The sequence below is a fragment of the Danaus plexippus genome, chromosome 8 (assembly GCF_018135715.1).
Source record: "Danaus plexippus chromosome 8, MEX_DaPlex, whole genome shotgun sequence".
Classification (NCBI taxonomy): domain Eukaryota; kingdom Metazoa; phylum Arthropoda; class Insecta; order Lepidoptera; family Nymphalidae; genus Danaus; species Danaus plexippus.
Window position 1 is genome coordinate 7,690,033 of NC_083542.1, and position 14,197 is coordinate 7,704,229.

At 30.8% G+C, this 14,197-nt stretch overlaps 2 protein-coding genes across 3 annotated transcripts in view; both read right to left on the bottom strand.

The window, feature by feature from the left end:
• Positions 1 to 2,669, bottom strand: part of LOC116773829 (uncharacterized) — a 69,922-nt gene extending 67,253 nt beyond the window's left edge. Inside the window, exon 1 of one of the 2 annotated variants that reach the window (XM_061521316.1) lies at positions 2,579 to 2,669. The gene's annotated coding sequence lies outside the window, so the exon portion shown is untranslated. Of the gene's footprint in view, positions 1 to 2,520 lie in introns of both variants that reach the window. The other variant, XM_061521317.1, reaches the window with a different exon arrangement.
• Positions 2,670 to 8,805: 6,136 nt separating this feature from the next.
• Positions 8,806 to 14,094, bottom strand: LOC116771321 (E3 ubiquitin-protein ligase CHIP). Its single transcript, XM_032663151.2, has 7 exons — positions 13,819 to 14,094; positions 13,531 to 13,729; positions 12,908 to 13,049; positions 11,651 to 11,753; positions 11,514 to 11,570; positions 10,546 to 10,662; positions 8,806 to 9,835 (listed from the first exon to the last, which is right to left on the bottom strand). Exons 1-7 carry the CDS (start codon positions 13,936 to 13,938, stop codon positions 9,710 to 9,712), a joined length of 864 nt encoding a protein of 287 aa, XP_032519042.2. The 5' UTR covers positions 13,939 to 14,094; the 3' UTR covers positions 8,806 to 9,709.
• Between the last annotated feature and the right edge of the window lie 103 nt (positions 14,095 to 14,197).

A 14,197-nucleotide genomic window follows, 5' to 3' on the forward strand; every position in this document is an offset into this window, starting at 1 on the left:
CAAACCCTTAAATTCGAATATACTGTGTCATGAGAATCAAAAGATAAAACTATTTTTATATTAATATTTTCAATATAAAATTATATACAAAGTATATAATACGTGTACAAAGTAAATAAGGGAAAAAATCGCCACAGGCCATGACAACAACAAAAGGATTCAAAGATGAAGAATAAGATAGATATATTTTTTTACTCATTCACTGTCTTTTATTTGTAAGAGGAAGGTATTTTTAAGTTGGATATAGGATACGAAAAAATAAAGGTATAGACACATCTCCTCACCGAAAGTCGCCAAGTTTCATATAAAATAAGTACCTAGTTTTTAAAGCAAATTTAAACAATTACTACACTGGAAATAGTACAGAAGCGACATTCTAACACAAATCAACATATGTAATTCCTTAACTGTCCTCAAACTTGATTAATGTTTTATGTGACGCAACACGCAACATAAAACAGTTTAAGCAAAATTCAGGTCAACAATAAGGTTTAAAGTTGTGTAACAGTTTATGATATTTTACCACAGTATTGTATGACCCTTAAAAGTCTTGTGCGTTACAACAGAACTGCTGTAAAGTGTAAAGTGACCCTTAAGGACTTTACTCGTGAAACATTAAACGGCACATATTTTAATGCTTGTTTCATTTACTTTGAATATTTTTTTTTTTGTGTTATGACGTACAAGCACACTTTGTGATGCCAAATGTTTACCTTTGCCCTACAATCTAACATGTGATAACTCATCTATCCTACAACTAATCAACTTAAAAGATGAACATAAAATATATATTATATTATGATAATTACATCAAGTGTCACAGTTATAAGCCTTTTATAACTGTGACATTAGAGCATCGTTACGACATTTATTTATTTATAATTTTTAGATACTCCTTTGACATTATTTTAGTAGTTATTGTTTAAGTAATGACTTAGTGTAAAACCCACGTTTTGAATTTAAGAAAATCAAGAAACATAAATCACATACATCGCTTAGAAACGCTTTGTTATGTTGAATGGATTAGTTATAATTTTACCATTCTATATGAAGCAAATTCACTCACAAATTCTGGGGAATCAGTCGAAAAGTTACAAGTTATAGTTGAGTACATAACTTATATTATAATAGGGAAAGTGGGTGCGGCATGTTATTATGCAGCGGCGGATTGATAGACCGACATTTTGCTCTTAAATGGAAAGATTATAATGATTGACTAGCTCTGACCAGCGGATCTAAACGGTAATTGTCATTCAGAGACGCCCATATGCAGATACTTTGAATCTGATTGTTTAATTTAACGAAATAAATAACTTATATGGAACTAAAAACTACTATTAACGTATTTAAATCGTTTGTTATGTGTTGTCAATAGAAATGCATATAATTAATAACCTCATTTTATACTTCTTATCCACAACAGCTAAGACAATAATATCGTGGTAGAGGGACTAAGTGATCTCTACGACTGGTAACAAATTTTACTTATTACGTGTCGTGTAAAAATTTTATATTTAACTGAATTGTTTAATGTTTGAACAGACAAAGGTCGATTAGACAATAAATGAGTGCTTCCAAAGTAGTAATTTTTATTCATAAATTTATTGAGGTAATAAAAGTAGTTAGTTTGATTTTACAACGATGCCGGTATCAGATTACTTACAATTTTTATTATTTCCAAAGGATATGTTGATATAATTTTATTGATTACTATACTCGTACTTTGTCAAGAAATCAAAATATACTAAAATAGGTATAAATAAACCAAATCAGAAGTACCAAATTGATTTATGAAGACAAAGTTCGCCTTCATTTAAATTAAAAATTATTATTTCATTACAACAAACAAACCAACTGGTAATATAAATATATTAATACAAAGATAACTTCAATATTATGTCCAAAAACAAAATGTGACCGCTTCAATACTTATATCAATAAATTCTGTGTTATTTATTGGTTTGTTTGGCTCCACTTATCGGATAAGAGCCTGTTTACAATCTCTTGCTCATCTTTATCATTGCAAAACTGTTTTAGAAAAACAATGATAGCTTCAGCTTTGAGATTTACGTAAGAACTTTGGCATCTTTTATTATTATTCAGAAACATATATTTCATGAAATAAAACCTGTGTTTCACAGAAAATTCTGAGATTCGACATTTTGTACGCTCCCATTCCTTCAGACAGAATATTCGTCCTTGCAAGATTTATAAATTAAAAAAATATATCTGACAATAGCTATTACTATTTAAATGCCTTACTAATAATGATTTCAATGCTGATATCTCATTCAATTTTTTTTTTTACAAGGTACTCATGGCCGAATTAATTATTTCTAAGGATAATTCTGAGCCCATTCAGCGAAACGATCGTCCCAAGGACGTAAAACCGCCATCAAAGCTCGCATCTCCTAAGAAGCGATTCTTTCGAAACCGAATACACTTACACGATTCTATACAGAGAAAAAATATTACCGTATAAATTTACCTCTGAAACGGTGACGTATAACCTTAACGTACCTTATAATCAGGAACACACCTATATTACGTAAACATGGACACTTCACAGGATACTTACTTGTGAGCGGTCACCGTGTATCCATTGATGCGTGCGGGCGTGCCGGCGTTCGCCGCGAGACTGAACTCAGTACAGTGAACAGTGTACCAACACGTGGTATGATGGTATCAATCAATCGATGCGGCGCGAGCGCGGAAGGACATTCCGAACAGCTGACGGCCCCGTAAACATGAATCGGACGCCCCTCCAGACCCAGCGACCTGCGCAATAAACACCACCTGTCCGATATGCTACTGTTATTGTTTAACACCAGTCATTAGCGTATTTGTGAACACATTACAATCGTCTAACATCATAAAATTGTCTCTAAACGTAATTTTTAAATTACAAGTTAATTTCGTAACGTTTTTAATACATAATATACTAAAGCAGAAACGAAAAGGAGAATCAAACAATTATTTATAGGATTGTTTGTAAAATATATTGAATACTTATTAACAGGTACTTTTTTTTTTAATTTTTACCTATATAAGTTTCATTTGATCCACATTAAAGCGATTATCATATAATTGTCAGAAATAATATTAATTGCTGGAAAACCCTTTTAAAATAATACCGGCGGAGTGCTATATTTTAATAAACATTTATAATAGATAACAATACACATAAATATCTATGTTTAAATCTTTACATGAACGTGTGACTTATATACATCAAGATCTTACCCCAATACTAAATATCTGTTTACAATTAACGTATAAAATCTCACAGAACACAAACTCATCAAAGGGATGGGCGTTTTGTTGCGCGTGCGTGATACAATCGGGTGCCGCCAATAGACGCTTGTAATATTTTAATTAAAATTTAATTTATCTCCATAGTAAGAGCCGACTGGAAACTTTTTAGCCATTATTGAATTGGTTTGTTAATCTGTATCATAATCGATTTATCGGATTATCTTGAATGAGAACCGATTTGTCGACTTCAGATAAAAAATCTTTACGTTATTAGGCTTAGGGATGACATAAATTTGTTTACTGATAAAATTAAAGTTTGAAACATTTGTTGATTTTGTTTTTTAATGTTATTTTTGTATTATTTAGGAGATTTTTTGTGAGTATATTCTAATAGAACACATTTTTGATCGTGCTTTTTCTATCCACATATCCTATGTTGATATTCGTAAATTTAACTTTGTGTGTGATCTTAGAATTAGCAAAGACGAATTTTCCAAATATATAAGGTGACTCAATTGCTGCGAAGTAATTTTTTATTTAAATTTTGTTGGTATTGGAGATGTTTTATATTTATTTTTCTCTTGAAGTGCTTTCTTGTCTCCAGTTAGTGAAACAGAATAAAGTCCTCGGTCAATTGACAACGACGTAGCTCATTAACCAGTTGACTTTACTTCATATTTTTTTGACCCAATGCAAGTCTACCGCAATGCAAGCTATAACAATTTTACGAATATATATTTTATATGCTATATATAGACAATAGAGTAATTCAATAAAATTTATTATTATTACTGAGAATTTTTTTATTTAACACCTTCTAATGGGTTCGAATAGAATATTAAAAAAAATCAGTTTTTATGCAAAATAATATCAGCCCCAGCAAGGATTGTTTTTCCTGTCATTTTATGCAAAGCCTTGACCCGGTTCCCACCTATCTGCATTTTCTGAGGTCGATGCGTTGCACGACCTATATCAGACAAGTCCTTGCGATCATGTAAACGATTTATATTGAAACTCTCCTACTATTAATACTCTTCATCTCATTTGAATATGTTTTTTAAATTCAACTGAACACGTTAGTTACTTCTATATAATATTAAATAAATTATAATTTCATACATGCCCATATTGTAGTGGAATCTTTAAATCATTTGTAAGGTTTCTTTTCAATAGACGATTATAAGTTTTAATTTTTAATTAATTTACGTATCTACATCAAGGAGGTTAATATTCAATAATTATTACAATACTATTATAAAGATTTGATGAAAATTATTTTATAATTATAATATAATTACAAACAAGAAAACCGATGTACATAAAAATTTTATTAAAATATTAGCTTGAATTGGGACAATTGTAATTTGATCTTAAGAAGCTCTTATACTATCTACGCTAAAATGGTTTGTTACTGAACTGATAACTGTTAATAAAATGATGTACGTTTGACTACACTTCATAATTAGTCGTGATACGACTACGTAGTTATAACATCTTACCAGTAGTTACCACATCTATAAACCACAAATAAAGACGACGTAATTGGAACCAGAGACTTAACGGGTTACTTGCTCAAGATATACTGTTATCAACGTAAACAATAAACAAACTCATATAGCATATATTATACGTTTATTACAGAAGACTTAATATTTATAGTATTTTTTCGTATGACATATAACTGAATGCTCTGGATAGTAGCCAGGCGGACGCAACAGATGATATTGTAACATATTCCACATTAACATGTTAACATCACTTGGCAAGAGACTCGCTTTAAACCACAGAACTGTTACTTTACGGCGTTATTATGACAGACAGTACATTGAACTTTAAATACGACGGATTGACTGATACATGTATTCGAATAATAACAGTTATGAGAAGAATTGAGGCGTTTATACGTTTCAAAACTTCATTAAACCGGACGAGATGTTAAAAATAATAGATACGATTAAGATTTCAGTTTTAATCTCCACGTTTCTTTAATGTTTCTTAAAGTATTCAAACAATTTTTTTAATATTTTAAAAGTGTTTTCATGTGTATATGTTTTATTAATATTTCGTACACGTGTTTTTTTTTTGCATATAAATAAGATTCTCAAAACATTTAGACGCTGCATTTTGGGAATCCCCGTAAAAAGTTATCAATTATAAATATAGGTAATTTAGATGCCAAATGTCATTTTAAATTAGATATTTTCGAAATAACAGACTCCGAGTAACTGATCGAGAATAAGAAATTTAAGAGCGAGAGTAACCTCGGACGGACGAAGTGTGAGCTCATGTTTCGGGAGACGAGACACAGCTTAGCTCATGGCCTTTTAGTTGAAATCCATTGCCTTTTATTTTTTATAATTTTTAAAAATTGGCTTTGAAAAGTAATCAGGGGAAGTATATATTAATACAGACCAGATGGTTATCAGCGGTTCGCAACGGGGATGCGGCTTTGATGGCGTATCCAGAAGATCCAGGCATTGCCCGTATAGTCACCCACATCCCTTATAGCTTCTTTTACCAGCTGAGAAAGACCTAGCGACCAGACGATATAATATAATTTTTTTACTCCCCTTCAGAATCTTATCCCAAAATTAATTATTAAGTAAATACTATACACAAAGTTGAAAAACAATCACAAAACTTTCTTTTCTCAGAGAAAACAAAGTTACATCTTATCAAAATATTATTTATTAACACCGGCGTTTGAAAATAATTCTTGAAGATCTTCAATACAAGTAAATTGTGACTATGTTCCGCAAGAAAGCGATCGCAACTCAGGAGGTAGGTAAGTGGTAACTCATCATTTTCTAAATAAACCTACAATCATTGTGTCAACTTATGATGTCTAACCTCCGTTAAGTCAAATACAAATAAGCCGTCTGAGAAAACGAAACCTATATTTTAAACGAATTTAAAATATAGATTTGCAAAATTAGTTTGTAACTCATGAACAAGTTATCACAATAAAAATTTCTTTGTTACGATCAGAGACGTAATTCTAAAATTGGCATAACAAATTATAGGAACTCTTAACTATGCTTATATTTAGACTGGTAAGAAAAACTCCGTATGTGAAATGTAACTAACGCTACTGCACTAAATTAAACTAACACTAAAATTAAATAAAAAAATGTAGTTCTATTGAAACTAAAAAAAAAACTTTAAAGAATTATTGTTATTACATTAAATTCATATAATTTTATTTTAAAAGTTATGTTGAGCTGAATTATTGAATAAAATTTAAATTTAAAGGAAATATATAAAATTGTTAACAGACGGAATCAAACACAGAGTCAGATCACATTAGCTTATGTTACATGTCGAATCTTACTCTTGTCGATGAAATTTTTCGTTCTATATTTTCTTCCTGAAATTCATAATTGACGGATAATATTGCTTTACTTATGACACAACATTTATTCCTCAAACACAAAGCAAAAACCCAATTAATATATATTTATATATGTTTTCAATCAACATTTAAATACATTTTAGTATTACATTTAGTATTACATTACATGCATTATAGCCCTTAAACGAAACAGTCATACAAAGTTACATTCGTAATTATTATATTATATTACTATGGAATTATATTTACATATGCTTTTAAAAGCTTAGACCAATCAAGCACATGATAAGTATATGTCTCTTAGATAATACTTAATTTTAACTGAGCAACTCCCCATTGGACTTACAGGCTTCTAGCATACTCTCAGACAGAAGATTTTTCTTTAATATATAGTGAATTTAAAATAGTTCTACTGACTTAAAGATCTACAAAGGTTTTTTTTTTATTTATCTTACATTTTTAACTGTGTTATTCTAATGAACGGAGTGGTTTTATATTTCAAAACTGCAAATCCTTTATGTATTACAAAAGTTATGATCGAACGCTTACCCCTTCTATTGTGAGCGATTCAAGACAGCTGTCACAACCAGACATCAATCCTACTACAATTGTAGATGTCGCAACAGTTGCAAAGAATTTTTATAAAATATACTTTCTAACTAATATTGTAAGAAACAGGCATACCATTTCCAGCTACATTAAAATGTTAGATGTAAAGTAAGCAATAGCCCATTAGTAGTATGTTATATGCAAATATTGCATAATTAATTAATTCTTTGCACATTAAATATATTATATAACTTAATTTATTCTAACAGACGTCGAAAATTTCGTATGTTTTTTGTATATGGTAAGAGTAAAAACTAGCTGTTGTAGGCCCCTCGTAGCATATCGTAGATTTTCGTAGCAATTTCGTAGCTTGTATCAACTATAAGGAATATTCTGGTAAAAATAGTATGCTTTGTTACTGCAATAAAACAAGACAGCATTTACTGTTGCCATACTATCTTTAGCCCCGACTTCGCTTGTACAAACTTTTAAAGTATTTGTAGAGTTTTAATAAATAAAGGAGTTCTCGTAATCTGAAGGTACATCATGCCGTTGTAATTTAGATTACAGCTGTAAGACTTTTGAAGAAGAAAGTAAAAATTAATAATAGGTAGAATTAAATGTGATTGTCACTTAACATCATTACTTGGATTAATTAAGATATTAACTGTAATTTTTCCTTTATTTGTACCCACAAACTTTTACCCAGAAGTATTTTGAATACCTCACTCTATTAGCAAGAGATGCCTCCTGCCAATCTAAGAATCTTAAATACTGTTGTGCAGTTTTTGGTCTTCTTCTGTCTTCTTTATGGGCCAGTATGTATCATCATGGATTAAGGGTGGGTGTAATGTTGTCTTATACACCTTTCCCTTAACCCGCACCGGCATCCTGTTTTCGCACAACACACCCAAGCACTCACATTGTCTAGCTGGTGTTAATGAAGTGGGTCAAATCAGAGTCAATCTTTTGTGACGACCGAACCTAAATATTTGAAGCGATCAATTTCACATGTTATTTTTTTAGTTTCGACTTGTCTGTTTCTGTTAGCCCTAATAACTTTGACAGCATCACCGGACGGGGCGTGTTGAACGGTGGGACCTATCTGTTAAATTCGGGTCTGAACGGTCCCGGGAGAACGCTCGTCCCGAGGGTGCCTCTAAGAGGCCGGACCTCGGCTTAGGACGTCATTGGAGGGAGGGATGGCTTCGGGCATTGTTCATATCTCCAGACTGATGTTGACTGTCAGTTGAGTAACAACACATCTTCTCGGTCTATTGCCGACATGTACCTATTTTAGTATTCTCATTTTTTAGGGAATCTCTCCAAATATATATTAATTTATTTCTTATTTCAGTTCCTCTTGGCTATCTCTAATAATAATATCGTATAGCAATGTCGTCTTCGTAGAGCAGGTAACAGGGTCACTCTTTTTGTATGCTCGCTGTCAGGTAATGCATGTCAAGATTATAGAGCAGTGGACACACCGTGTAACGCCTTTTGCGTTTTGCTGATTTTCCTTTCACAAAGCCACCCAGACTTTCAGAAATACTGATAAATCGTACGTGTTTGATATTTTCTTTGGCATTTAAAATCAAAAAATCTAAGAGTAAGGTTAAAAATACTTGGGGAATAAATAAATAAGAGTATTCATCTAATTCTTCCGAGTTTATTATAGTCTTATAAAACAATTGTCTTCCAGTGTTACCATGTCTGAACAATAAATAAGCAAGTGATGGAACTAAAATATTTTTTAAAACGACTGAAGCGATCTCGAGTTCTAAGTATTTTTCTTAATATTAATTGTTATCTGATAACGAAATGGAAGCAGATGTTAAATAAAGTTCATCAATTCTTAACATAAACGCCTAACCTTAAAATAAAACTTAAGTTACATAAAATGACATCGGATACAAAGTAAAATTAGCCAATATTTACATTTAAAAATTATTTTAAAATAAAAATCTTCTATTAAAAAAAAAATATCTGTCACACTTCACAGATACAAAAATTATTTGATAAATTTATCCTGAAGAATTAAAACAATGTAGCCTCAATAAGAAGTACATAGTTTTCTTAGTATGAAATAAAATTAAATTACCTTCATTGAAAAAATCTAAGCTGTGTTGAAATACTCATTGCAAGTAAAATGAAAAAACAGTTTTTTTTTGAATATTAAAGTGTTATCATTAAATATTGAATGACGCGTACAAAATATCTAATTGTTTAATTAATGGTTTATATATGAAAAACTTAGACTACGTGTTAAATGTTGTGACGTCACACGTCATGGCAATTACGTCACAGGTCACTCTAAATTAGGAACATTAAAAAAAATGTTTCTACCCTCCTATCCAATACGTTAATGAATCGAGTCAATATTGAATCTACGGTTAATAAAATAGTTTTTATATTCAACAATTAAAACAAAAACAGGTGACTTTTTACTTTTTAATAATCAAACCGACCTTCATAAATAGGTGTGATTGTATAGATATGTCGGTTATGGCTAGTGACGTAATCACTATGGCGGTAAAATCGATATCAAATCGATTAATAATCGAGCGCCCACTCGTTGTCCTGGAGGAAGGCGTCCACAACCTCCTTCATAGTGAAGTTAGGTATGAGCTGATCCGCTGTTAACTTCACACGTGTCACAGGATCGAAATGGCCGACGCGCTGAAATTAAACATATTTTTGTAAAAAAAAATATCTATTTCTTTATTAAACCCATGTTTTTTGTGGCATGCGTTCTAAATGCTTTACATTAATCATAAGCTAAAATAAAGACCAAAAACTTTCAATAATTATACATACATATATATTATATATCTATAAGTATTAAAATATTTAAAAAAAACTACCCTCTCAAGTATCTTTTTATGCAAACACAAACTTATTTATTTCTATAACCAGTTTGTTACAGTTAATTTTAAACAGTCAGCGATATCTTATTGCGTATCTCTATTCTCCTAAAGAATCTATATTCAGGAAAACATTTCTAAGGGGTGATTCTTATTTAAATGCCTCGGTCCTGATCAATGTCCAGCAATTTTCATCTTTCACCCTGATTTAAGCTTGCCACATCTCTAAGACATCTTCAAAAAAATTCCTTGTTTATAACATACTCAATGACGTCACGATACCATTAGCTCCCTCCAATTCCTCTAAAAGTACTAATCAGTGCCCTTCTCACTATTTCATTGACCTCCTATAGGCAGAAAATTCTAAGCTTCTCATACACAAATATTTGCATTTGCCAGTATCACCCTGGGTTTGTGAATGAAAAACTGTAAACTTCTACGTAGTGTAATAAATCGCTGACCTTACCTTATCTTATGAATACTGGCGCTAATCGTAATTTCCCTTACAATAGTTATCATTATTACCTCGAGATGCTCCTCAATGTCTTTCTTCTCATAGGTTATCCCGCTAGGCGTGATGACAGGCTCGTTCAGAATCTCGAAGCTTATTTTGCCGCATAGATAGTCTGGTACATCGCGTTTCTAGAAAATATTTCTGTATGAGTCTCTGATGTGATGACTCATGGGCCATATTTTTGGAGCGTTTAAACCCTGGTTACATGTACATTTAGATGCTAAGTTTCACTACTTTAACCGTGTCTATAAAGGACTTCGTAATTTTTTACATTGATATGGACATCTCATATCAAAAAAATCGATTCCGTTAAAAAGACGTCACAAACATGAACCATTACATAATACTTATGTGAGAAATAACCTTTTCTAAAACGGTTAGTTTTATGTAACATTGAGTTTAATTAAATCTTAATATTATTGCAAACTATCGTATTACAGAATGCGGCCATTTTTCTTATGCAAAATGAATTGTCCGCGACACGTTTCGAGAACTTTCTTTCTACGTCTATAAATAAATAAATATATATATCACTAGTTCGTGCAACAAACGGCATTTTATGTGTATCAGGCATTAGTTTCTCAAAAATGTCTACTGAATTCGATTAAAAATTTAAATTACATATAAGGATTCAATTTGTACTAATAATTTAAAAATATCTCACTGAATACAATTATAAACTGAATATGCTAGGACTGCCTCGGTTAAACCTTCGAGAAACTTCTTTCTGGCGTTAGTTAACCTTTTATTTTCATTGACAGCTATTTTAGGACCATTCATATGTAATCCCTTTACCGGTGTGGGTTGTACATGAAATGATCTCATTAGCTTCACACGCAATACTAAAATCGGCTCTCAAACGTCATTATGACGTGTTTACAGTAATAAAAACTCCTTAAAAGGATTTTTTTTTAATTTGTCCGTAAAAACCTTTGAGCTCATGATCACTGTATAGAGGTGATATTATATAAATACTCACCCTCCTCCGTTCATCCATTTTTGAAAATAGATTGTTAAGTTCACTGCTATAGTTGTTCTGAAAAATCGTTTCAATTTAATACAACAGATCTGAATGGAATGATTGTAATGGGCTCTATGAATTCTCAATAAACTTACGCATTCTTCTTCCACTTTAGCTATTTTGCTATTGGTTTCTTCTTCATTTATGTTTTCTATTTTAATTGATTCTACTCTACGTTGCATGTCCTCATTTATAAGCCTGCAAGGAATGCAAAAAAATATTAGAATATTTATTCTTTTTTTGTAATTTTTCAAACAACATTACACCAGCCAGCATTTTTTTGAGATTTTACCTTTGATATTTATTAAAAAAAAAAGGCATTTGTAAATCAACGATTTTTACTACTGAACCTATAGTTTTACAAAACCTATTTAGAAAACCAAGCATTGTTATAAAATAATATTTGTATATGTTTATGAAGGGCTTATTTATTGGTGTTTCATCAATTCATCCGGCTGATTGAGTACTATTTTATATATAATGAAAGTAACCGACTTAAATAAAGAAAATGCACTCACAGAGAATGCAGGGCAACAAAATTAATGTCTTAACTTCCAAGTATTGTATACCAATCAAATATAATTTAAGTAGAGACATTATAATGAAAAATATTTGTTTATGGAAGCCTTACATGTGATTCAAATTCATGGAACTTCTTAAATAGTAACAGGATCTTCGAAAATATATACTATTGGCTGTAAAGTGGATTTTTGTATACAAAATTTTGTAGTGTGACTTAATAAATATCCTCAATCCTATAAAATAGACCTTTTGTTGAATTTTTTTTATGTGGCTATATTTTTTTTTTGTCGTGAAGTAAAGAAACTTAATGCATTTTCGTAAAAGGCACTGTTTTTTTTTTTTGTTATTATCTGGCTGCTGAAGTTACACAAAACAGAAATCTTCAATACAAACAAAATAAAATATGATAATGAATATAATATGCCTATCATCTATTTTCTATTTATATAAGGGCTGTATATTAATTTTTGAAAAAACAAATATCATATTGATATCTATGATTTTTCCATAAAAATATTCAAATTAAAAGATGACTTTTGAATACTGGACATTTTAATCCTATATTTCATTAACTTTAAAATGGCGACCATGATCAAACATACATTCAGACACTTTCATCTTGACTGACCGCAATCTTGGTTGCAGTAAAAAACAAAACGGTAGGAAAAATGTAACATAATGTATATCCAGAAATTCTGATCTCATTTAAACAAATAACATATTGGTACTTTTTACTTTACACTGAATAAGTATCTGGCAAGAAACAAAATAAAAAATGTGGCATATAAAAAAAAAACAATAATATTAGTTGTAACTTTGTATGAACTCACCTATTTAAATAAGTCTGCAGTTCAATCTCCTGTGATATTCTCTTCTCCTCCTGTACATTCCATCTCTTCTTCCTTGCAATTCTTATCTGAGCTGCTATGTCATCGCCGAAATTCAGCTTTTGATCTCTTGCTAGATCATTGGCTGGAAATTTATTGTTATATAAATTTGTAGGCTTATTGCAGTGACTTTCCACTTTACATAATTAACAATGTTGAAATCTATACTTAAATGTATTAAGTAATATTATCTGTAAATTTTGTATAAAATTAAGCAATATTATTAAGTTATCAGATCTATTAGATTAGATAATAAGGTTTTTGATTTGATAATTTTTTTTTTGTTTATCAGCTGATCTTTTGCCTAATTATTCCAAACATGTTTCATTTGTACCTTTTATTGGAATATGACTTTCTAATTGATAATTAATTCAAAACATTTCAATAGATAACACCAAAATTACTTTTAATTGTATAATAATGTTAAAAAAAGGCTTCTTTACTAGATTTGAATGCACTTTCCGCTGAACATAATGTTATAAATACATTACATAAAAATGTTATATTGCAAATTAAATTTTTTTTATTCCATCTCAATTGCTATTTAAGTTTTTGTAAACAAATACCTCTATGTAAGTGTTTGATAGCTTCATCATAGCAGTCCAACTCAACCAAGGCCTGGCCAAGAAAGAAATGACCTTTCACCTGGTTGTTGTCTATATCCAGGGCTCTTCGGCAATCCTGACAAGTAGCTTCCCATCTCTTCATCTTGAGGTGACATAACGCTCTATTTGTAAAGTATGTGGCTACAGATGGATTTTTTATCTGCAATATTATTGCTTATTTGATATATTCTGGTTTTGGATTTATTGTTGGCTGCTGTTTTAAATATGACAGACATTCTCTATACTCACGATAGCCTTCGTGTAACAGTTCATAGCATCTTCGAATCTTCTCAAACTAAACAACCTGTTTCCTTGTTCTTTCAATTCTTTATCGGTCAAGTTAGCGGTGGAATACATATGCTTACTCATTTTATTGGGTTGTTTTTAACACCTATCGCAATTAATTACAAATAGCTGTCATGTTACGCGATATCAAAATACTTGCCCGTTTGCTTTACCAAAAAAAAATATTTTTATGGAAGCGTTTGGCGAACGTTTGAGCAAATGTACAGATAAAATACATAGAAGGAATTATTGACAACTTGACACACAACAGATAAATATCTGACAGTGACAAACGTTCCTAAATGGAACTAGTGACGGAGTCGTAATGTTTAGAAACCTATTT

Bases quoted from the DNA above. Each gene is read 5' to 3' on its own strand.
- LOC116771321 (XM_032663151.2), bottom strand. From the start codon at position 13,938: ATGAGTAAGCATATGTATTCCACCGCTAACTTGACCGATAAAGAATTG. The intron at 13,730-13,818 runs GTGAGTATAGAG...ATAATATTGCAG, and splicing joins ACTGTTACACGAAGGCTATC to ATAAAAAATCCATCTGTAGC. The intron at 9,836-10,545 runs GTAATAATGATA...GTTTAATTTCAG, and splicing joins ACATTGAGGAGCATCTCGAG to CGCGTCGGCCATTTCGATCC.